Source organism: Lutjanus erythropterus, chromosome 21, assembly GCF_056507025.1.
Source record: "Lutjanus erythropterus isolate fLutEry1 chromosome 21, fLutEry1.hap2, whole genome shotgun sequence".
Lineage (NCBI taxonomy): Eukaryota > Metazoa > Chordata > Actinopteri > Lutjaniformes > Lutjanidae > Lutjanus > Lutjanus erythropterus.
Genome location: NC_139337.1, coordinates 3,861,042 through 3,887,908, shown reverse-complemented (window position 1 = coordinate 3,887,908; position 26,867 = coordinate 3,861,042). Strand labels below are relative to the sequence as shown.

Genomic DNA, 26,867 nt, shown 5'->3' with positions numbered 1-26,867 from the left:
TGCATATGTTCACTTACACAACTAACATACTTATTTTAGCCTAAACCATGTTCTTTTCCTAACCAATTAGGACTTTCACTCAGGAGACTGGGTTTCATGTCCTGTGTAGTCAATGTTGACTTCTTTTGAAGACGTTACATAAGTTATATACATTATATATGTACATACGTTACAGACTTCTTTTTAAGATGTTACATAAATTATGTAATGTTGTGTTATATACTTGGGTTTCTCAGTTCCAAACATTATGTATGTTAACTTCTATAACCAACATATTTATTTTAGCCCTAACCATGGTCTTTTCATGACAAACCTAAGGACTTTCACTCAGGAGACGGGTTTCAGGTCCTGTGTGAAACCAGTAGACAATGTTGATTTCTTTTGAAGATGTTACATAGTTAGGTAACGTTACATTGCATATTTACTATTGCTAACTTGACGAGGGCTGTCCAACACAATGGTTCACTCTGGACATCGTCATATGCCAATTAAATAGACACCATCACATAAGTTATGTAACTTACATACATGTAATATTATATAATATACTTGCCTAAATGACTTACATATGTTACATTACGTACATTAACATATGTATCTAATGTTTTTTTTAATCTAATCTTTTCCTAAACCTAACCTTTCACTTTCACCCAGGACACCAGGGCTTTTGTTCTGTGTGAAACCAACAGTCAGTGTTGACTTCTTTTAAGTGGTGTAACATAACATTGTGTTGCATATTTGTTATTGGTCACTCGACCACGGAGCCCTGCATGTGCAAAACTGACACTAGATGGGTACCTACAATTTAAAGTGTAGAACCACTGTTCAAGCTGCCGTATTTGATGAGTCGAGAGTGAGAATGTGTTAAATATTCCAAAAAACGACCATTAATGAGGCATTTTTTGCATGATTAATTTAGCAGTCAGGAGGAGTACTGCTCACTCTGTGGAAACAGTATAACCCTAATGATGTCATAGTCATCAGGGCTCTGTCTGCTTGGGCTTGGAGACTATTAAAGTGGAATAGAAAGCCATGTTGTAAAGCAGGGCCATGAGCTTAGAAAGATGCTGGTGTTTATCAGGCCATAACAATCTATAAAATCTATCATGTTGCATTATGGGTTTAAATACTAGGGACTGTCAGAATATCATGGTCTCTGCTGCAGCACTAAATTGGTGGTGCACTCCTTCAACTACAAATCATATCTGCATATTTAGCATTCCTGATGACCATTTTCCAAAGCAAACACTCAGATTTAATTGCTTTCCTTCCTTCTAGACAGCTATTGGTTTCAGTTCATTTCAGTTTGCTATAAAAACAACTTACAGAGTTGTAAAAGTTGAGATGGGTGATCCATCCCAATGAACACCTTAATTTGTGTCTTAAAGTTAAATTATTGTGCGCAGCTGCAAGCAGGGACATGTCTCTTGCTGCTGAGCACACAATCTTTTTCAGGCAAAAACAAACCGAATTCACATTTTCCTTTTCATCTTGTAGTTTCTTTGTCTGCTGGATTTGCTGACAACATACTGCAGCACTTCGGTACTTACCAGCAGGTGACCATCAGCGTTTGAAGCACTGCTGAATACACCACTGTGCAGAGTTTTGAATTACAGTCCTCATTACCAGCTGCATTACCGTGTGATGATAACCTCAAAAACTGGAAAAAGAATAAGGGGCACTTAATGTGTAGGACTGGTGGACTGATCACATGAAGCAGCTGTCAAGTGTCAGGACCTTCATTTTTATGATACACAACATGATAAGCTGATTAGTTGATTGACATAAAATTAAGATCTTTTTATAGATTAATCATTTATGTCTTTTATTAAGCATAAATGCCAATCATCTTATAGTTTTTTCTTTTCAAATGTGAGGACTTGTTGCTTTTCTTTATTTAGTATTGTTGTATGTTCAACACTTTTGGGTTTTGGACTGTTACTGGGACAAAACAAAAGACGTCATCATGGGTCTGGGACCATGGTTCTGAACCTTTTTGGATTGTAACCTTTTAAAGCAAAGCGGTATCAATTCAAGAACTCTTGTCACAGTTTGCATACGTCCGTTCTTTCATATGAATAGTTTTTAGATGCCTGAAGAGGTAAAGCTATTACTGTGGTCTGTCTCCGTCATGGGGGTTAAACATTGGTCTTAAAACACTATTTTCTTGCATTTCATAGACTGAACTTAATTAGCTGATCAGTTGAAAAAATAATGAGATTGATGAAAAAATTAAATTATTGTTGCCCTAATGTGATTCTGAAATGAGCTGAAAAGTAGGAAATACATTTACTTACTGATGTTGCACTTTGGAAAATGTTCATTATTACCAGGCTATGGTGCAGAAAAACACTTTATGCACTCAGAATCTATTTCTAATTTATTACAGCCTGTACTCACTCCCAATACGTCAAATACACCAGTTTGATCAGGGCCCCTGCGCAACAAAAATAAAGGAGCCCTTTTTTTTTCTAAAATTAACCACATACTTTTTGTGCCTTTATTTTGAAAGTCTACCTGAACGATGCATATCTATTATTGCTATCTTGACCATGGAGCCCTGCACTTGCAAAGCTGATGCTATTGGGGAACCTACAGAGTCACACATTTAAGCATAAGGCCACTGACCGAGCTGCTGTATTTGACGCGATGTGTTCTATATTAATGATACTTTATGAGCACCACATCAGATGAAGTGCTACCAGGTTTGTTTTGGAGAATAGCTTCATGTCATCAGGAAAAACTGACATCTAACCAATATCCAAGGTTGTTTTAGATCCTTGACCACCATTTCAGCTCTGATCTGCTTCACTACACTGCTGTGTGAAACACAACAGAACCTGGGCTCCCTTAATATCTGAACTTTCTGATTGACTTTTGGACACTTTGTTTGGTCAGTAGTTACAACCGACTTTGGAGACTGGTTTAGTTTCATCTGAGCTGGCTCAGTCCATGAGCATGGCACTAACACTGCTGAGGTTAGAGGTTCAAACACTAGGTCCATATACACCTCACATGTATATACATGATGCACTGTGGTACAGAATGTGCAGTCTTATTTACTAGAGGCTTGAAAAGTGTCACTGATCAGACACGTTTACACTGAACAGAGACGTCTGGATTTAGTGACAAATCTGTGTGTGAGTATGTGTGAAAGTGTGTGTGTGTGTGTGACCGAGGGAATTTCGGGTAATTTGTCAGACAGATGCACTGCTGGACTGGGATGTTTTGTCCTTGTCTGTCTCCGAGATCCAATTGGACACGCGCTCATACACAAACACACACAAACACACACAGAAAGCCTCCGAACAAGACAGAATGAGTCATGAAATTTACATTCCCACTTAGCAGCTTTCAGAGGAGAGCGTGCTGCTGGGACTAATGGATAAACACTGCTGGTACGAAGTCAAATGCTCCTTAAAGGTCACACACACACACTCACGCTCACACACACACACTGAAGCACACTTCACTACTCTTCCACTGAATAACACTGTTCATACAAAAGCTTTCCGTATTAATAGCTTTTCCACCGCCATGATTGTTTGACACGCAGGTGAGTCAATAGGAATGATTGTCGAAAGACGTTGCCGCTGCTTCTTCCTGCTCCGCGACCGCCCGAACACACTCACCTCATGACACCCCCGTCATCCCAGGAAGAAGGGTGGGGGGAGGGACTTTGGAAAACTTGAGAGTTAGTTGGGGGAGAGGCTGGGTGGGGATAATACACACTTAGAGCTGGTGGAAGACAGGGGCTGCGGTGATGAGGAGGCCCAGGAGGAAGCACAGGCCAGGGGGCAGAGGTGAGGGCGGAGCGCCCCCTGACGAGCGAATGGAGGAAATCTTGATCTCAGAGGTGAGGAAGGCAGAGAGGGGGACGTGGGAGACCAGCGTGGGGCTGGCGTAGTTGATGAGGGAATCGATCTTCTCTGCTTCCTTACTGCAGGCCTCGATCTGGAAAACACAATAAAATAAACAATTCAGTTTAGCTCCCAGCTTGCATATGTTTTGCATCCTTCATTCCTTTTCCCGGCGTTTCAACTATTCATTCTCTTATTAACTTTTATCCTCTCATTCATACTTCCAAGTCCAGTCCTTCCAAACCTCATAATGTTCCACAGCTTTCATATATTATGACTTTTATTCAACTGTTGAATCCTTTTCATACTAATTAGACTCTTTCCCAGGTGTCCAGCTGTCCACACTCCTTCAGCTGCTCATACAAATCAAAGCTAGCAATTCAGTTTAGCGTCAGCTTTTCAACAAACTAAAATATCCACACATCTTCCACACATTGTTGGTATTATTTAAAGTTTAGTGCCTGCAACCAGCATTCACACAACAGTTTCTTCAGAAATAGCCTTTTCTAGTTTTCAAATGCACTTTGGTTTTATTATACAACAAACTGGATGTCAGCAAATCTGTATGATTTGTAGTGTTATCGTGCAGGATGTATGGAAACTCTGAATATACACCAAGGTAAACTGCTGCCAGTGATGATGTTGTAGTAAGTTTGACCATTTACTGTCACACTTCTTCAAGACATACTGATGAAAACTGTAAATAAAGTGACTGTTTTTAACTAAACATTGAATTGTACATAAGTGTAAATAAACTTATCAAATCAAATTTTTAACACAATCACCTCTGATATATATTTTTTACCATATCTATAATCATTTAAATCACCATACAGCATTGCATCGAAGATATTTAACAGTGGATTGATCTGGGAACATGCAGCACATGTCTGTCAGGTAGAACCAGGTAGACAGGAAGCAACTGAACAGGAAGTGATGTAACAGGATGTGGTGTCATTGCATTCAAGATGAGCCAGGCCTGTGCAGAATCCAACACAATGCATGCCGGTTAGATTTGTGGCTAGATATTAGTCTTTTGGTGTCCGATGAAGTTTCAATCTGCTAACAAACAGATAATTTGTTGCTGATAATTAACAGAGCTTATACATATGACTTTTCAAATGAACCGTTATAAGGCAGATAAAAGAACAGAGGGACATGTGACAGTAGGGGGATCTCTTCTATTTCAACTTAAATCAGCGATCAAGAATGCACTTTAATTCTTCAGCTATGAACGTGGTCTGCAGACTACAGGTAACCAACAGGTGATCTAACAGGATGTTAGTGTCCCCTCCTGTATATTTTCTGAAGTCTGCTGAAAACTGTCCAACCCGACTGCACCTGTTTATCACCACCCTCTGCTACGACCACTTGATCTCATCTACTTTCCAGACGAGGCAAAGTTCATCTTGAACAATCCTACTGAAAAACTAATTGATGAGAAGTTGGCAATATAGGCTACTTTAAAGGGACAGTTCACTTCCAAATCAAAAATATATATTTTCCCCCTGGCCTGTAGTGCTATTTATCCATTTAGATAGCTCTGGTGTGAGTTGCAGAATTTTGAAGTTGTTGAGATGTAAAGATGTCTCCCCTCTCTCTGATATAATGTAGCAAAATGGTCCTTGCCTTGTTGTGCTCAAAGCATCAAAAAATATATTTGAAAAAGTCTAAACTAATGTCTCTTTCCAAACATCATGACCTGGTTACTCGAGGTAATCAACAGACCTTATTGTGAGCAGTTTCATGCAGGAACTATTTTCTTTCTGCAGTACAATCTACCGGAATTACTTTTTACTATGAGACAGAAAGTAGTTCCAATATGAAACCTCTCACAGCCAGGTCTGTAGATTATCTTGAGCAGTTTATTCTTTCATGTCAGCTGTACTCATGACAGCTGCAACAGCTTCATTTTCTTTTTCTCTTGGAGCTCAAACAGTGGATCAGTCATTGGAATTAAATGTTCAGAAGTGTGAAGAAGTGTTTCCATCTTCTATTATGTGCATTAACACTTTTCTTAAAAAAGTGACAAAAAAACAACTGCAGGTATTTTAAATAGCTGAGTTTGTGGATTTGTGGAGGCTTATTTGCCTTTATTGTGGCTTTTTAAAAAGGGACTTTTACAAGAATTAAATATGTCAAATTAGAACTTGAACACCTTGAATTTCTAGCCATGCAGAACAGTATCAGAATAGACGATTAAGCTCAACTATATAACTATGAATTCTAAAAGCAACATTTTTATGTAAGTGAAAGGTACAAGGTTATTTTATATTTGAGTCTGCCATGTGCAATGCTTTCAACATAGTGTCTCAAAGCCAGACATATCTCCACAACACTGCTTTTATTGTACTTCTTTAAACCAATCACAGTCGTCTTGAGCAGCGCAAAACCCAGGATGCAACAACGGTGTCCCTGCAATATAGTACTGGGGGAACTTGTTTTGGACGAACATTTGCACGTGAGGAGGCGTGCCCTAGGATTAAAACAGCTAAAGACCCGCAAAAGAAAAGGTAACAGCTGCTAATGTGTTTACATTCACACCAATAGTGACTAGGTTAGGGTTAGGGTTACTTGCCTTTTATCAGCATATATGCTGCTAACTCAGTGGTTGTCTGAAAGCTGGTGAAAAAATTAGAAAGGGCACAAACTGTACATGGTGAGGGGCCACTTTGTCAAAAGTTGTGACGCACTTTCTAATGGAAGGGCATCTTGGAGGGCACTTTATCATGTTTTGTCCACTGGAGGGGCACTAGAGAGCATTTTATCATGTTTTGTCCAATGGAAAGGCAATCTAGATGGCACTTTATCATGTTTTGTCTACTGTGGGACACTCTAGAGGACATTTTATCATATTTTGTCTACTGGAAGGGCCCTAGAGGGCACATTGTCATGTTTTGTCCAATGGAAGGGCACTCTAGAGGGCACTTTATCGTGTTTTGTCTATTGGAAGGGCACCCTAGAGAGCAATTTATCATGTTTTGTCCAATGGAAGGGGTTGTCCTCAACTTCCTGAGTCTGGTAACATGCACATATTGGAAGAGTAATGGCAGGGAGAATGGAGAATGGAATAGAGAATGGCAGGCTTATACCAACAGTCTACATCATGTTAGTACAGAAGACAGAATAAAAACGAGGATAACTCCAGTGAATTCACTGTGTGCTATATGATTCAGTTTGCAATTTCGAGTGTTTTATTTACAAGGTACAGCACTGATTTATTTATCGTTCTACAATTAAAGGTTGTAAAACTATATAAACAAATGCAAGTTGCAGTCCCTTTATACTGACAAAAATTACATAAGTGGGTAAATAAATGACAAGTCATAAAAATTAACTCTTTTTTATGATGGAGTGCGGAGGATGAATATTTAAGAAACAAACCACAAGTGCACATCGCACACTTCACAGAACATTTGCCCTGCCTTCATAAGATAAATATTACTTTTACTTACTCAAACAAGTGGGAGAAGCTGTTGCCTAGTAACAGCTAAAACGAAAAGCTTACCAGAAGAAGCTTCCCTCAAACACAGACTGTTGTTTGCTTTGTGTTTTTTCTTGTTTATCCTTTTCTTTTTCCCTTTGCTTGCTCTTCTGTCTAAATCCAATGCCATTTTAAATTCATTCTGCCTGTCCACATACTTCCATCCCCTTGGGTTCCTTCTAACCTTTCTGTTCCCAGAAAGGTTAAAATGGGTTTAATTAGTTAATTTATTATTATACATTATTATTATCAGATAAAGTATTCAATAGAGTATTATTGTTCTTCTTTGAAGATGCAGCTACCTTTTCTTTTCTTTTTTTTTAAATTCTGTCTTATATCAAAAGAAATACTTAACTACACAGGGTCTTTTTCTCTATGTTACATTCTGGTGGTTCTCTTGTTCAGCTGCAGCTACAAGATTTTGGAGAGCTGTTTGACTTAGCACAATGAATTTTGAAGTCTAAAAGTGTAAATGAGTAATTGCAAAACTGTCCTACTTTTGATTAATTATTGCCAAGGGCTTGAAAGAGTGAAGTTAGAGAAAGATTTCAGGTTAAAAGTCAAGGTGGACTTGAATTGTCACTAATGATATGGCAAGATTGCTGGAGGGTAATGCCGAGAGGTTTCACTTTTCATCCTAATTGATCAACTAAAATATAGGCTTGGAAAACATTTGGCATTAGCCAATGTGAATAGATTTCATATTCAGGCAGCAAGTGTACCGCGAAGAGCAAACCTGTGGAGGCAGAGTGCAACCCCAAGCCAGCTGAAGCACTGAAATGAGTGAAAATAAAGTTGCTCAACTTTGATCCCATACACTGTGTTCATTCCCAACATGTTGTCAGTTACATTTCTGCACTGATCAAGGCAATGTAGCTGAAACCATCAGAGGGAATAACCCTCACATATGGTGTGAGCATTGTTTTCACAAAGCACGAAACACATCCATCAGCCCTTATTTTTCTATCAACCTGATGCCACTGCTAAACAATGAATTATGTTTTGTGTTCTTTAACGGTACTGTGAGGAATTTTAAGAAAATCCTTGGCTGTTAAGTGAGCTGCAGTCGAAATTTTTTTGCTCACAAAACAGAGGTGTGAGCTAGCATCCTGGGCATCGGCCAGAACAGAGACATGACATACACAAGACTGAACCTGACTGAGCGGCATCATTGTGATAGATGAGGTAAACAAAGTTAGGCAAAGTTTTCCAACAGAGCCTTCCAAAATTCAGATCAAACTGTCAAACACAGCACTTCATCAAATATGGATCAAGATTCTGTCAGTTCAGTGCTTTTCCTTGCCTCAGTTGTTTTCATATTTTAGTGTTCTCTTTAGCTGTAACATGAGAACCTTTGCGGCCAGGCAGGCTGCTATATTTATCTTCTGAATGGATGAACAAAAATGAAGCACCGCCTAAGTCGCAAGTATATCACCGAGCAACCCCATTCTCTTGTTGTATTGCACTCGCTCCAGTTGTAAAAAAACAAACCCAAGACGGTGACCCCCATAATACCAAACTCAAGGCTCCCAAACGGTGGTCAGGTGTCACTACAATCTGTACAGGGTGACCTCATACTTAAGAAAAAAATAGCATTGGCCCGACACGTTGCAATTCACTACTGCAAAAGTTGAACCAGGTTCAGTTGTTCTGTTAGACGACCCTGTTGGCACCACAATGAGTCACTGACAGAGCTAATACTGGTCTGAACCCTAGAGTCAGCAAGGGTACAGAGACACAATGTGAACAAACCCACCGTTACAAATACACTAGGAAGAGGTCATACAGGCTAAATGAGATGTTAAGGTATTGTAGCCAGGATGTGTCAATCCAGGGAGTGACACATGTCAACACTTGGAAATAGGACAGGGACGTAGATGCAGCAGTGGACCTGTTGCATGTCATATTTCCAACTCTATGTCAGCATTGCACTGTCCTCCCTCTATTTTGTTTTTATGGGTACAATGATAACACTTCAATCAATCAGCAGAACTTGCTTTTTACAGTAGAGTTAGGATCAGGGCTGATAGGGATGAAATTCCGGGCAGTTCTGATATATAATACATTCACTAGAATGGGACGGATGTCAAGTGACAGTGACCTTGACCTTCGAGTCCAAGTCGACGTTTTGTGCCAAGTTTGAAGAAATTCTCTCAAGGTATTTTTGAGATATTGCATATATGTGAATTAGATTGTCAGGCAGATGGACAACCTTAAAACATAATGCCTAAGGCCACTGTTGGCAGAGCAAAAACATAAAAACACACATATAGTAGTACTGTGCTGTGATGGATCCAAATAAGATCGGGGGTTAATATCACTGAGCTATTTATTTATTTATTTTGTCTCATGGCCATAAATGTTCAATAAACTGTTATATTTGCTCTCTCTGCTTTGAAGTCTTTGTCAATGAGATGCCTTGGATTGTATGTGAGAGATAGAACCCCACAGCCAATCATTTCCTAAATGCTCGACCCTGTGGTCAATCATTTCAAATACTCTTTACAGGAATGTGCTGTTGCTATGAGGTCACAGTGTCTCTTGCTTTGTTCACTGGAACGGAAAGACCTTGAGCTAAAAAAAAAAAAATCAGACAGGAACACTAACAAAAACAGAAATATCTCTGTGCCGTCATACCTGTGAAGTCCTCCCACAGGCCTTGATCTTTTAATACAGTTGCTATACTGAGCACATCTCACAATTTCCTCAGGAACAACACAAAGGACTGATACAGCCTCTTCTTCATGATACGTTTCCTCTGCAGGGATGTATGTAATAATGTATCAGAGGTGTGGACCAGTTTTACGAAGGAACTGCTTTCTTTCTACAGTAGAATCTACTAGAACTACTTTAGAATCTAACATGAAACTGTTCACAACAAAGCGTGTGGATTATCTTGAGCAAGCGGATCGTGGGTTTTGCTTTGAGCACCACAAGCCGAGTGCCAATATCTCCAAACACCAGAACAATCTAGATGGACAAACAGCACTACAGGCCAGGGGAAAATTTTTTGTAATTTTGATTTTGGGGTGAACTGTCCCTTTAACGCCAAAGACTTGTCACTTCACTTGTCAAAAGGCTCAATCAAAAGGACTGACTTGGAAATACTTGATACGTTACACCAAAGTCCAAGGACCAACTCATTTCACTTCATTTCCTGAATCAACATTCTCGGCAAGTCGACACTTAATTCCCAGTTTTGTTTGAACCAATTTAAGAGCATCCAGTTAAGTTGCAGGAGAGAACCATGAAGAAGTTACATTCTGTTACTGAGGTGGATAAAATGGTACCAAAGATGATTTTGTTAACTTACAAAAACAAGCATGCAGTCGTCAACAAAAAACGAACTGCATTACGCAAAATGTGTTCGTCGAAAATTACAAATGGAGATGCAACAACTAACTTTGTTGCATCTGAAGTTGCCTAGAGAATGGTAAGTTAAGACTCTGTTGTTAAAATGGCTTTACATTTGATGACTTGTTCAGGTCTTGTGTCTTGACTCGGGACTTGAGACATACTTGGGAAACAATTTGTTTGACTGGAGGTTCTACAGTGCGCATTTCCGAATGTGCCAAATAAAAATAAACTGGGGGAAAAATTTCTTGTGCCATGTCAGACTGCTCTGTTGGAGCTGGATGAAAACTTTGAGTGTGTGTTTGCTCTGGGACGTTGTAGAAACAGAACTTTGAAACTGACGTGTGTAAGCAGAATTAAAGTTGTAGCCAGACATTCTCTATTTAACTATTTCAACTATTGCCTTGTTAAAAAAAAAAAAAAAAAAATCAAAGCTTCTTTTCATGTGAAAACATGCCTTTGATGTTGGAATCTATTGATTATGAACCATTTTACCTCTGAGTTTTTGTGATTCCCTCTTTCAAACCAAGTCTCAGTTTCATCCTCCTGTTTTATTCTCTTTATTCTCTGTCTTTATGTCTTTTTTATTTCATTGTTACTCCCGTTCTCTCCACCATAAAAGTCATCCACCAGCCAGTACCACTCTATATGCAGCTTTTGTATGGAACATATTCAATGCTTTTGGGCATGAACTGATTCTAGGCTAAGATTAGATTAGAGCGCTACCAGCAGCAGCAGTTAAACACCAGCCTGAAGAAATGTCAGCTCCAGATAGAGCACAGCTGTACTTTAGTGTTTTTAACCCACTTAGTGGGTGACACACATAAACTTCTTCCTATTACAATAACCTAACATGATCACCCTCATGACTTGAGGGTACAACATGGACTGAAAGAGTTTTTATGTCAATGACAATTAAAATCAGTTATGAGGTCACTTCTGTAAGGCCACAGATGTAGCACATGATAAAGCTGGTCGTATGTCTGAATAGGAAGCGCAAGCACTTTTACACAAGGCAGGGTAATAAAGTGCCTGGCCAAAAAAAAGTTATACACTTCATTTCATTGGACCGCTTTGAATATGGCAAGCATTCACCATGGCATTGTTTCAAATAAGCTTATGCAATGTCCCAACATTTATTTCTGTCCAGAGTTGCATTAATTTTTCACAAAGATCTTGTATTGATGATAGGAAAGTTGGACCACTGCAGAAAGTCTTCTTCAGATTCTCAGTGGGGTTATGGTCTGGACTCTGTGGTGTTTGAGCCACCAGAGTCAGAGGATGGTGAGAGGATGGTATTTTTTTTTTTCTTCTATGTCGGAACTGAAGTGAGCTGAAGTGAACTGCTGGGCTGATTTGGACTGAGAGAGTCGCTGGGGGGTGGGGCTTATATAGAGCTAATACAGTGTTGGGGGGAGACCATAGCTCCACCGCATCACCGAGCCATGTTTCAGGTCCGCCCACACAACACAGAGATCATGGAGAACAGTTTGCATAGTTCTCAGTCTTTTCACGTGTTTTCAGCAACTGTTTTCTAACATGTATTATGTTTAGAAGAAAAACTCCCTTTTTCCTTTTACACAGTCAGTCTAAGATTAAGACTGCAGCAACACAAGGTTTTACACAAACAAAGGCAGAGATAAATGCTTGTCTGGTTCCACCTTAATGACTTTATCACTTCATTATCATCTCTTATACACAAGAAAATAGAATCAGTCTAATAACCCAGGAAACTCCATTAACGAGTCAATTGTAAGTTTTTAATGAGATTCTTGTTGTCTCTTTTCTCTGATGGTGCAGAAAAACAGAGTGCAACCATCGTAAATCAGGCTAAAAATCCTTCCCTGTGGTTCTATTCCAAGTGGAACCTATATAGGGGCCGGTTCATCCTAAACTTAACACAGTACTTAACACATCCATTAGAATTTTGTGCTGGTAGAGCATCGCAAACCTTCGTCAAAGCTGATGACTGCCATGACTTTTGGACAGTATTCACGTTATCTTGAAGATTTGGTTAACTTTATTTGAATGGGTGGGCATAAGACTGTAACCATGTCATCACACCTGTGAATACGAAGGTGTCTGTCATGAAGTGTTGTCAGTCACTTTATATAATTTTGAATACAAAGTTGACATTGTTTGTTTGAGATGTCTTTGTTATAATAGATTGACAATAATTAAGCCAATACTATCTCTGTTATGACAACTTGACATGATCAAACTTAAAGAAAAATCAGATGTAATTTACTACACTAATTCATAGATAATTAAAGCTTTATGGATATTTTGGCATGTTGATAGAATTAAGCAATACTTTATTAGTTATAGAATAGAGGGACACATTTTATAATGTTGTGTGAAAAATAATTTACATTTGTTATATGATCTTAAGATGTATTAGTTATGGTTACAGCTAGAATTTTTTTTAAAAACATATATGCTGCATTTGTCATTACTGTCCATATAAAACAATCATGACAATAAAATATAGCAAGTGAAAACAGGCTGAATTGAGACGTTGAAGGAGACAGATGCGTCCTCCCCCTCAGTTTACCACTGTAATCACCTACAGCATGAATATTCATGTCCAGAAGGACCGAGGTAGGTAATTAGCAGAGCTAAACACGGCTGTGTTGGGAGTTGCTCGCGCCTGTGTGTTTATGTTTGTGTGTGTGTGAGAGAAGAAACAGGGAGATGAAAGAGCTCCTGTCGTCAGGCAAAAACCGAGCAACCTGGAATATGAACTCACGCTCCGATTATAGGAAAGATTAATTATTATTGATGATAGTGATGCTTTTATCAGATCACACAGTGGAGTCTGCAGAAAAATCAAGGAGGATTTAATGTTGCATATTATAGTGTTAATAAATGGAGGTGACATTTGCTGTCAATCAACAGCGTCTCGTCTTATGAAATCTGTCTGATATTAGTCTACAGTTGTTTCCAAAGCTTGTAAAGGCTCACTTCTGTAGAGGTTTAATAAAAATAAGGACTTGAGTACCACAATATTATATTTTGTGATCAATTTTCAGAAACACTGTATCTTGAAGCTCGATCTATCTTCACTGTTCTGATTGCATAAAAAAGTTCACTTTTTTAACTTTATTCTTGTGGTGGTGTGTTCTTTATTCTCTCTTCCATCGAGGAGTTGGGTGAGAGGAGGCCATGCTGACATCGGTCACAGACAACACCTCTCACCCCCTGCATGTGACTGTGGCTGCACTAAGCAGCTCCTCCAGCAGCAGACTGCTGCACCCACAGTGCAAGAAGGAGGAAGTCCTTCACCCCAACAGCTGTGAGACTCTTTAACACCAGCATGTCTTCATGTAGCGCTGCTATGTGTCTGTTACATTTCTCATCACTTACAACAGCAGCATCCTACTCCATTTCTCTGGTGTATACCATGCTTTCTTTATTTGTACATATTGCTTTACCATATGGCATAATATATACTCGCCATCTGTTGAGCCTTCACATATTTAATGTGCAGTTACCTTGTGCAATATATGGTATTTTTACATTTTCTGCATTAAATAATCTTCTGTGAAATATATATTTTTCTACTGGAAATCATCAATGTGAAATTTCTGCTGCTAGCATTAACAACTAACACTACTTAAGGGATAGTTCACCCAAAATTATCATTATCTACTCAGCCTCATGCTGACTGAAGGTCAGGTTTAGTTTTTGGTGGAGTTTCACAGGAGTTTCAGCGGTGCTGCAGAATCTCCCAAACAATGAAAGTGAATGGTGACCAGTTTTCAATCATAAAAAAACAACAGAATAAAAATATAAAATACCTCCATACTGCCTGTCTGATGTAATCCAAGTCTCCTAAAGCTCCAAAATACCAAGTTGACTAAAAAAAATGTTATTTCCACCATGTTAAGTCTGAATCTTCACTGTAGACCCTTAGTGTGGAGCCACATTCACGTGCACATGCACACTGTCTGAACTGGGTGTGTGTGGTGTGACAGTCTGCAAACGGCATGTTGGGACGTTAGGAGACTTGGATTATACCAGAGGAGCAGTATGGAGGCATTTTATGGTTTCTTTCCAATTGTTTTTGAGTCACAGAGCTCCATTGTCATCCAGAAATTATTAAAACACATATGTTCCACTGGCTCACATGTTCCTTCAATAACATAAGCACACACTGGAATTTATTTTGACTCAGTCCCACACACACACCATCCCGCTGCCCCAAATCCTCGCTAGAGGCCCAAATCTGGATTAATCCACTGCTGAAAATAGTCCCCAGCAAATGCACAGATTTCAATTTCACTTTCAATTACTGTAATACAAAGACAGCAGGGAAATGTGTTCATATCCATATTTACTCTGCAATCAAACTGTGTGAACATTAAGAAGTAATTTGGTGTGATTTAAAAGTACAGGAGGAGCTCACAGAAAAAATCAGAAATAGATGCAGACATGCTGGGCTGGTAGGAGATGATGATGGTTGCATAATTATGTGGACTAAAAGTGCAGGATCACTGTCAACACTGTTCAACAGCTCAACAGTCCCAACATGCCATTCACACACCGTCACACCAAACACACACACCCAGTTCAGACAGTGTGCATGTGTGTGTGAACGTGGCTCCAAGCTAAAGATCTACAGTTACGATTCAGACTAAAAACATGGTGGAAATAACATCTTTTTCATCAACTTGGTATTTTGGAGCTATAGGAGACTTGGATTACACCAGAGAAGCAGTATGGAGGCATTTTATGTTTTTATTGTGTTGGTTTTTTACGTTTTTAAACTGGTCACCATTCACTTCCATTGTTTGGGCGATTCTGCAACACTGTTTTCCTGTGAAACTCCAGCAGTGTTTTGTGGACTAACAAAATAAACTAATTCTCAGTCGTTATGAGGGTGAGTAGATAATGAATGAATTTTTCATTTTGGGGTGAACTATCTCTTCACATGATTGTTTTTCTCATTATTATAATGCTACACACCATGTGTGTACTACAATTTGTCTGCAATTATCCTGCACAATCATCCATATTCACCCATATTTCTGTCCAGACATCCAAATACTCCATATATCTGTATAAGTGAAAGGTATATATAGTGTATATAGTCTTGAGTGTACAGCTCTGACAAATGTAATACTTTATATTTTATATTTTTTAAATTCTTTTATATGTATTTTTCCTCTATTTTATCTTATGAGGATTCTCCTCTCCTCTTTCTTCTACATGTTCTTGTTGAACAGTGTTGACAGTGATCCACATAACTATGCAACCATCATCATCTCCTACCAGCCCAGCATGTCTTCATCTACGTCTGATTTCTTCCGTGATGTTGAGCTCCTCCTGTGCTTTTAAATCACACCAAATTACTTCTTAATGTTCACACAATTTGAAATTTGATTGCTGAGTAAATATGGGTATGAACACATTTCCCTGATGTTTTTGTATTAAAGTAATTGAAAGCAAAATTGAAATCTGTGCATTTGCTGGGGACTATTTTCAGCGATGGATTAATCCACATTTGGGGCTTTAATGAGGATTTGGGGCAGCAGGATGGTGTGTTTGTGTGTGTGTGTGTGTGTGTGTGTGTGTGTGTGTGTGTGTGTGGGACTGAGTCAAAATAAACTCCTGCGTGTGCTCATGTTATTGAAGGAACACGTGAGCCAGTGGAACAGATGTGTTTTAATAGTTTCTGGATAACAATGGAGCTCTGTGGCTCAGAGGAAGAAGATCTATCAGGCTACTTGTTCATAGATAGATTTACTGTTCATTTGGGTCTTTTGAAAGGAATTATTTGCAGTAAGAAAAATATCAAATCTTGGTATATTTTTTTATTCAGATATGAGATGAGTTACATAGGGACATCAGCTTTTTTAAAATCAAAACTTGAAAAATATGCCGAATAGGCCAATGTCATCCTTCTGTGATAAGACTAAAATTTGCTTTTAATTTATTTCAATGTGCAGCTCTGCTCTAAATGCTGTAATTTTGACAAGGAAACTGTGAAATGGACACAAGATGCTGCAGGGGAGCAGTTTCATCTCATTTCAGAAGTGACCATGAGCTAAAATGGTGTTCATACACACTCAGGTTGGTTTTCAGTAATGTTCAGTGAAAAGGAACAAGAACTGTAAAGAAAAGGCTGAATGCGTGTGTGTGTGTGTGTGTGTGTGTGTGTGTGTGTGTGTGTGTGTGTGTGTGTGTGTGTGTGTGTGTGTGAGAGAGAGAGAGAGAGTGTTACCTGCAGCGGTGTGGGCTGCTGGTCCACCGGAGCGATCAGGACCACCAGCTCGTGGTCGATGCTCAGGTAGCCGAAGACATCGCACTGCGGCACCGAGACGTGAAGGCGCAGGATCTGCAGGACGTCGTGGACCGTGACCGGCTGGTTTTTGTTCAGCTGCACACAGACAGGGGTCAAAGGTCAAACAGAGCCGGGGGTATGAATGCTGCTGTCCAAGTTTCAATCAAAACTTTCAAACAAGCTTTCAAATGTCAGTAAAAAAAATATACTGCATGCTGGGTGCATCTCAATGAGAGGTTAAACTAATAAACACAATAAACATCTAGCAGCAAACACACTGGATTCATTATTGATCTTAAATGTCAACTGTTGTCCAAAAACTTTCTTACTTTCAAAGAAAACAAAGAAACCTGTTGGGAATGTTCTTGTTAATTTTATTTTATAGAAATTTTAAAAACTCTTTTGCAAAGTTTGTGGAGTGAAACAGAACTATGGTGGCATATTTAGAGACATTTAGAGAATAACTAGCCATTTTATTTTTTAAATTTGCTCAGAGTTGTCTTAATGCTAATCAGAATACCCATTTTTAAACCATAATTCTTATTCAGGTTTGATTTAGAAGGATTGCAGAGATCATGAAGAATATTCAGAGGCCACAGGTGAGCCAGTGGCTCAGAGAAATGACTAACTGTGTTATGGAGAAGATAACTTATATCCTGAAAAGGAAAGGTAAAACCTCCCATAGAACTTGGGGCCCTTTCACCCAACTACTGCAGAATGTAAGTGTGTCAGATGTACTACACAGTGATGACTCTGGGAATCCATGAAAGACTCCTCTTACACTTTGCTCTCTGACAGAAACAGCAAAGAAGTCAAACTTTTAACAAATACAGAGCAATCAATAACTAAATTTAAATTTAAAAATGAATAAATAGCACACAGCCATTTGGGGAAGATACCTCTTCTGCAGATGTGATTGTGTGCATTGTCCTGGATAATGTTGCTAATGCCCAATTTTTATTTTTATTTTATTTTTATTATTTAATTTAATTTATCTATTTTTGTTTCATTTTCTCTTTTTTATATAAAATTATTTCATTTCTATGCCTCTGTTACTTATACTTTTGATATAAAGTTCTTGTAAGGTATGTCTTGTCTTATAATCGTGTTAAAAAAGGAAATAAACATATTGTTAAAAAAAAGAAGGGCTACAGAGTTGACGTATTATGGTTGAAAGTAACATTTTTTTTAATGAATTTGTCTAAAAATAGAAAGCAGGAGTTCCAGTGACGTTGCTTTTCCAGTAATTAGTCAGACCCTATGTGTTTCCATGGAAACAGAGATAATACTAGCAAAAAGTTTTTATTTGGAAAGCAAATTGCCCGACAGTATGAATAAATCTTGATTATATCTTTAAATTTGTGTGTAACCTGTTGTATAATTGCAATATTACACTCAAGGGTGAACTTTAACATGATTATTAGCACGTCAGTCATGCTACTAATCACATTAAAGCTCACCCTCGAGCGTAATGTCGCTTAAGTGCACATACAGCTGAAACCTCAGCAGTGCAGCCTCCTTGCATAAATGACACAGAGGAAAAACGACCAGGGCCACACTTCCCAGGTTTTCCAGACTGTCGCTTAGCAGGTGCCCTTAAGGAAGAGCTGCTAAGGTACATCGTAGGCTGTAAACTATCTTTTATCGCGGTGCATGCATCGATTGATCACTTGTAAAGGCTCATAAATAATGTATAACATAACAATTGCTGCCATAATCATTTTACCTCAATCTAATATTACAGCAAAGGAAGCTATGGCTACTAAAGAGTATGAATCAGTTTATATGACACAGTCTGAGACTTGTTGAAAGGTCAGCATCTGTATCAGTGATCTGATTCAAATTTTAAATGTATTTCATAAGATTATAAACGTTATTTTAACACTGATAAAAACACATTTCCACTTAGAACCATCAGAAACAATAATCACAGCCTATGGGAAAAGACTGGAAACGAGTAGAAAAATAAAACCAAAAAAAAGTTGAAAACAATGCTGTTTGTAATACGACATTCTAAAAATTCAATGAGTTATAGGTGCTGAGACAAGGGTTACAACCATCCCTGGTCTCTGCTACTTTATTTTAAATTGAGTCATATTAATTATGTATTTGTATTTTAAAGTTGGGAAACTGCAAATTGAGACCGCTTATGAAGTTTTACTGACAGAGACAATGATAGTTGTTAAGCAACCAAGATGCATCTCCAACTGCGCAAAATGTAACAATTCAATAGTGATAATTCCATATGTACTTTTTGCCTTTTGTGCAATTTATATATATAAAAAAAACATTTTCATTGAAAACACAGACCCCTTCAGGAAAAATCTGGTACCAGCAGCATTGTTAATGACGATGACAATACATTTTACATGCAGAGCAGGTTTTACTATATGAAAGCAGTATTTTAGGTTTCCATGGGTGCTGCTATTGTTGCGTGAAGTCTGACAGCTGCTTCTTCCTGAGGTCAAGGTAGTTATTTTTGCCCTGAATTCACGAATAGGAACTTTGACTTTGAGTGGCGTTCCATTGGACTTTTTCTGGGTCAGAAAATTCAACTAGTCTCCCCATTGTTCAAGAGACAGAAGAGACAGAGGTGAGAACAGGTCCAAGTCCAGCTGCCATGAGGGCAGAGGAGGAGAGGAGCTGCTAGAGGAGTGAGGCTGCAGGCACACAGGGGGTTTATTTACTGACATTTTTGCCTCATAGATACAAGTGGAATAGTCAAAACTACACGGAAAACAAACTAAATAGTAATATAAATAAATCTCTCTATATATATGTAATAAATAATATCTGTGATTGGGACAGCACTGTATTGAAGAACAAAACATCTGTTTCTCTGAGGGGAAAAAGTTGTTTTTTGAGAATTTCCTTTCATTAAAAAATCCTCTCATTCAAAGTAAAGCAACTAAAAACAAACAAAAAAAAAACTTTCCTCCTTTCATGATAAGTCATGAACAGAATAGTAACAAGAATAGTAAAGCAGACTGAGCTGAACAACAAAGTTGCAATATTAAAATAGCATTTTTCAGCTTTTATCCTCAATATTTAGATTTTGTGGCTGCGATTAAAAATAAGTAGGAAGAATCTTGTAATTTTGAGGAGAAAACCCTCTTGTTCTGAGAATAAATTTGCTTCATAGCGTGACATTACAACCTTTTCTCGTAAAATTACAATCATTATTCGTAATATTATGACCTTCTTTACTTTTTGTTTCCTAAAAGCTAAAACACACAGCCAGCTCACAGAACCAAAAGGTGCCACAGTACAAACCACATACAGCATACTGTATATATTGTGGAATATTTCTCAACCTCAACAACTTTCTAAATTGTTCTACACACACAAGAGACAGAGGTGATGAGAGGAGGAGAAGGGGAGATGAGACAAGCAGGGAGCGAGTTTATTTATTGTAATTTTAGTCGGCACAAGTGGTTAAAACCACAGTGAAAAGGAACAAACTAGAAAATAATATCTGCATTTGGGCCAGCATTGTATCGAAGAACAAAACATCTGTTTCTCTGTGGGAAAAAAGTGACGGCGACTGTTTTGACCATGTGGCGGGAGTGTGTTTTAGCTTTAACAGTGGCCTTCCACATAGGTGTACCATTATTTGCCTCTGAATAGTGTCTCAATTGCTTTTTGAGAATTTCCTTTCATTAAAGTCCTCAAATTCAAGTAAAGAAACACAAAACTTTCCTCCTTTCATGAGAAGTCATGAAAAGAAATAAGAGAAGTAAAGCAGACTGAGCTGGACTGAAAAAGTTGCAAGGTGATGAGAGGAGGAACAGAAGAAGAGAGGAGCAGCTCCGGGAGGCGAGTTCCAAGGCACCAGGTTTATTTATTGAAATTGTCGCCTCATACAAGCAGACACAAGTGGAATAGCTAAAGCTTTGGAAAAAAAAAAAGTGAAAAGGAACAAACTAGTAAATCATGTCTGTACTTGGGACGGCATTGAAGTACAACGCATTTGTCTTTATGGGGGGAAAAGCGTCGGCGGCTGTTTTGAACATGTGGCAGGGGTGTGTTTTAGCTTAAACAGTGTCCTTCCACGTAGATGTAGCATTATTTGGCGCTGAAAAGTGTCTCTGTGGCTTCCTTTAATTAAAAAGTCCTCGAATTCAAAGTAAAGTAAATAAAAACTAACTCTCCTTTTTTCGTGATTAGCCATGAAAGGAAATGAATGATAAAGAGTAATACAGCAGACTGAGCTGCACTTAAAAGTTTTTTTTCTCAATATTTAGATTTTGTGCCTGTGATCAAAAATTAATAAGAACAATCTTGTAATTTTAAGAAGAAAATCACAATGTTTTGAGAATAAAATCACATTATGACATGACATTTTAATATTACGACCTTTTCTTGTAAAATTACAGCATTATTCATATTATTACTCATTTTCCTTTTGTTTCCTAAACACACACACAGCTGGCATTTCCTTTAATTAAAAAGTTGTCAAATGAAAAACTAAATACCTGTCATGAATATTCATGAAAAGAAATAAAATTCTAAAGAGTAATAAAGCTGACTGAGAGCGACAGACAGGATCATCCATGTAATATTGAAAAAGTGCGTGTGGCTAAAAGACTTAAACGCAGCATTTATCGGCCCGACTGCTCAGCCTTTTTACAATTACTTTGATATTTGGAGGCTGGAAATTATTCCAATGAGCAGCGAGCATGGCCAGAGTCTCTCCGGTGATTAGATGCTAACCAGCCTGACTCCAGACCTCTGAATCTCTGCCCACATCTCTGAGTGCTTTTCACTGGTAATAAGACCAGATGATAAATGGAATGAAAAATCAAGGAGCTCCGGTGAAGCACGGAGGGTTGAATGAATTAAGACAGAAGAGATACAGAATGATATGAGAACATGTGCTGTAAAAATGGAAATGCTTGTGACACAGCAGGACAGAATAAGTGCGTCACTCTGCTGTCACTGCTGCAGCGCTGGATTAGTTTGTCTCATCTCTGGCGCTGACTGATTTGAATATGACGCCTACAGGTTTGGTCAGACAGGTCAAATGCAGGTAGAACCTTCTAATCCTAAGAACCCTCTTTCTGTGCTTTGACTTGTAAGGTTCTACGTGCAAAACATTAAAAGAAGCAGTGGTTTTCAAGGCACAAAAGCAGTTTACTCTTCATTTGTTCTGAACCAAAAAATTAACCTTGTAACACAGGAAGTGTAAAAATGTTTCCGAGAGGCCAAACATATGTCTTATTTTAGGGAGAAAGGAAAAGAAAAAAAGATGGATGAATGACTATTTAATAAACTTTAAGGCTTAATATTTATACAATTTAAAACATGTTAAAGAAGTGCAAGAATACAAGTTCTTGTTTCACAAGTTGTTTTTCTTTTTAACTCAACAATTTAAGTTAAATTTAGACATAATTGTAAAGGACAACTGTAAAATGCAAGTTCAGTCTTTCAAATCATTTTAGATCTTGCTGAGGAGTTTATTTTTATTGTTTGCAACCACGCTAGCCAGCTAAAGCTAGCTACTTACTGTTAGTCTGGCAGCCAGGGTGGAAAATGAATGTAATAAATGTGAATATCTACCAGCTATCGAGAGATAAATGTTCAAAATCACCATCCACTCAGTAGTAAATCATGATTTTGTGTCTGAAATCTACCAGCCACTTTCATGTTTTACCAACATCTGGCTGGTGCTAATTTCTCACCCTGCTAGCAGCCAATGCTATTGCAGCACTGAGAGGAAAGCACTTAAAAAAAAAAAAAAAGTCTATAACCTTTATTTCAGTCACAGGCAAAAAACTGAATTTATCCTTTAGTGCTTGTCTCTTCAGGTTAGCATTAGCTGTAGGCTAACATCAGGAAAGTAGCCTTAGCTGGCTAACTTGGTAGCTACCAGATAAACTCCTCAGCAACATCTAAAACAATTTTTAAAAGGCTTAAGTTGACTGTCATCAGTTCTGCTGATCCTCCATCTTTGGGTTTCTTATAAACACTGTGGCAGCGTTACAAAGAAGCAGAACCTGACTGGTCTTCCATTATTGTGGCTCCAACTCTGGTCACTACTGCACAGACTCTTCCTAATAATGTGTAAATAATGTCACCAGCACAAGATGGCAGCGCTCATATGCGAGATATTTTGACTGTATTTCGTACAGCAGGAGGTAATGGAGACAGATCGTCCATCTTTATACAGTCAGTAAAGACAACATGTAACATCTGGCACAACTTTTAAACTAAGGATTAATGTGGGTGTTTCTCCAACTATGGCAACAAAGTCCCGGCAGTGACAATTTGTATTTATGTTAAAAATTTCCTCAAATGATTCAGATGTTGAAATGATGTTTCCATGACGTTGTGTCTGAGTGACTAATGAAAACTGTCAGTGTGTATGAACACAACTGACAGCTAAGGTTACTGTCTAAATCCTATATGGGGTAGAGAAAATCATGCAATCCTCAATTGTTTTATTATTTCAGTGTTTACAATGATGCACAAAGCTTGATGAAAATGCATTTAAATATCTTAAATTTGATATAAATTTTAAATAAATGTATTAAATGAGCATTTGTCATTACGGCAAAAACGTGTGTGAGTCATGAAAAAATAAACAGTTTTGGGTACATATTTATATTTATTACAGCCTCTGATGCTTAAAATTAAAATTCATAAAGGTTGATTTTCAAGCAAGTCCACATGGAGGGATAAGGCCAATAGTCTGACCCAAACTACTTTTTTTTCGAAAGACCATATGTATTATTGCTAACTTGACCGTTAGCAATTCATATCATCACTTTCAATATGAAAGTACAACACAGCTTCAGCTACAACACAGTGATGTACGAAAAAGAGTTACAATCAAATGTATTTTTTACAGCAGGCAGTGGGGGAGGCTGGAAAAGAACAACAGGATCCTGAGGAAAAGAAACACAATAATACCCACAGTACACCAGTACACAACCTGCTGTCCACTGATTTAACATTCCACTCCTTTAATATTCATCGTGATGATGGATAGTTCCAAAAAAGGTTTAAAGGCCCTGGAGAACTGTCATTTTTATTCCACACATTCCTCTTACTTCTCAAAACATTGCACTTTTAATTACCCATAATGCAATCTGACCACTACTAGTTCAGTCTGAGATACAGGTGTGTTATGTTAGCAGCAACTAATGTAGCCTGCAGCAGGGATAAGGAGCAGATACAGAGGTGTGGTGACCTCACCAGCGTTTAGCCCTGCTGTGGCACACAACTGAGAGTGGACATGAAACTGTAAAATAAAGCACATACTGGAAAGTACAAAACTAAACTTCAAACCACAGTTAGAAGCTCATTCATTCTTGACAAGTGGGACAAAACCATATTTTAGGGGTTTTGATTTTTACTCTTCAATTATGCTGGAAAATATATTTTAATAAAAAATGTAATCAGTCAGAGGTTGGCCCGTTTTTAAACTAACAAGGTTTCATAGCCAAGATTTTGATCTTTTAAAAGTAGTTGACATCTTACAGAGTTGACAAAATGTTAAATTTTTTCATTTCACATCATAGTCATAGTGAGCAGCCATTTTATTGTTTATAGTGTCTCAGAGTCTCTTAATGCTTATTTAGCTTTGATTTAGAAGGGCTACAGAGTTGACATGTTATGGTTGAGACATATCTGATAGAAATATTTTTTAACAAATTTGTTTAAAAAAATAGATTCCTGCCTTTTTTAAACCAGGATGTGAGATATGATGTGATGCCTGATTAAATCATGTTTTTGTAAAAATCGGAAGTTGACAGAACTCTGGGATGCAACTTTAAAGGTCCAACATTTTCATTATATATTGTACAATAAAGATTTACCTACACCTATTCATTAGTTTCAGATTTTGAAGGCTTTTAACACATTTTTAAATAGTCTGAAGTTGTGAATTCTTGTCTGGGACAAGGCTGTTTTCTGGCACAGAGCAAGTTTAAAAAAAATCTAATTTTCATCAAAAAGATGGCATCAAATTATTATTATTTTTTTTATTATTATTATTTTATTTTTTTTATTAATCATTCTTAGAGTTTTTTTTGGGGGTAAAAGATGATTTGTACCAATTCTCAAAAATGGGTGAGCTACAAAAGTGAGGGTCTTCACAGGTCAGCTGCAGTCGGTGAGACAGCCCGCTTGTTAGGCGGGTCAGCCTCACTTTGACCTCCCACTCTGGAGGAGGTCCACCTCGGGCTCGACCCGGCGCAGCATGACCATCAGAGCTTCAAACAACTGTTTGTCACTCCCCAACACCTCGTCCTCTGAGAGCAAATTGCCCGGGTGCTTAAGTTTTATTCCATGAATAAATAAAGTGAATCAAATGAAGAAATGAAATATGAATGAATGGCGGGGTGTTATAAAAGCAGCCTGTTGCTGAATACACAGAGCAGAGAGGCTCTCAGCGGGGTAAGCTGCAGCTTTAGAGCAGCACCACAGTTAAACTCATATTCTCATGTATCTTAGCAGCTGCAGATCAAATCAGCTCTGCTTGTGTTTGGTATTAACAGGCTTAATGCTCAGTCTTCCTACGATGTGCTCAATATAATGTGCTGGGTGTAGCAGCCAAGTTGACTAACAGCCAAAGGGGCTTTGTTGTATAATTAAGCTGATCAGAATGAGATGCCAGTGGGACTTATTAGCTGCTAACATGTCAGCGTTTAGGCGTCAGCGGGCCACAGGCTTTACTGCTGCTCAACAGGCTGGGCACACATCCAGAGAGGCTCAGGGGAGGCGTGTGAGGGAGAGGATGCTGAGGCTGAAGGTGGAAGGAAGGAAGGAAGGAAGGAACTACCTCTGAGCAGTGTGTTGGGAATGTTAACACACTCATTTTTATTTTGGGATTTACTTACTCTATAGAACTACAGCACTCTGACAATATGTTAGGATATATGTACAGTGAAGGGACTCAAATTTACTGTGATGGGCAATATATCAATATTATATCAATACTGTGATATCAGGCTATATATGGTGTTAGATTAGGTTAGATTAGAGTTAGTTTTAGAGGCTGCATTGCAGTAAAGTGATGACATCTTCTGATTTAATCACACAGCTGTTCTTTTATTTGCCTTTACCCCACTTAGTCACTGTATCCACATTGATTGACTGATTATTTATCAAAAAATCTGTTGATATTTTGTAAAAACACCAAGTCAAAGATTCTACACAGGGATTCTGCAGGTCCCTAAATTCCAGTCATTTGAATTTTAGGCCTTAAAATGTCTTACAAAGTTTCAAATAGCATTCTGACAAGTCTTAAAAATGCCATTATGACATTAAAATTACTTTTATAAAGTTGGATTTTACTTCAGTCATTCTTTCAAATGAGTTTCTGGGAAACATTGTGTTGATCTCGCTGTTAAAACTACAAAACAGAACCAAGGTTAAACCAATAAGCACTAATGCAAGGTGTGCGTGTATTTTATTGTGCCAGTATGAGCACGAAATAGGTCTTAAATTACAATCACAATTATCTTAAAAGGGTCTTTAAAAGTCTCAAATTTAACTTGTTAAACCTGCAGAGACCCTGCTACAATACTGTCACAATAGAAGTATCTGGTCAAAAAATTCATGATATATGATTTAGTACATATTCAGCACGTTATTTTTGAGAACATTTCTATACCAAGATATATTATAGATCGCAACAGAGCCTAAAAATATTGATATATTATTTGTTAGTCATATCACTCAGCCCTGATGTCAAGTCAATTTTACTGCCACCATATCATAACAGAAATGATCTCAGTGCACTGTTCATATGACTGAACTCCATATAATATTATTTACAGCCACCATGAGCATCACTAGACAACAGTGGTGAGGAAAAACTTCATTTTAACAGGCAGAAACCTTAAGCAGAACCAGAGTCAACAGTGGGCAACCATCC

General features: G+C 38.1%; 1 protein-coding gene across 1 annotated transcript in view; it reads right to left on the bottom strand.

Moving 5' to 3' along the window:
• Positions 1-1,435: 1,435 nt before the first annotated feature.
• Positions 1,436-26,867, bottom strand: part of reck (reversion-inducing-cysteine-rich protein with kazal motifs) — a 122,956-nt gene continuing 97,524 nt past the window's right edge. Inside the window, exons 20-21 of the mRNA XM_084746960.1 lie at positions 16,925-17,080; positions 1,436-3,954 (exon numbers count right to left, since the gene is read on the bottom strand). Of these exons, the coding sequence (XP_084603086.1) occupies positions 3,733-3,954; positions 16,925-17,080 (378 nt within the window). The 3' untranslated portion in view covers positions 1,436-3,732. The remainder of the gene's footprint in view (positions 3,955-16,924; positions 17,081-26,867) is intronic.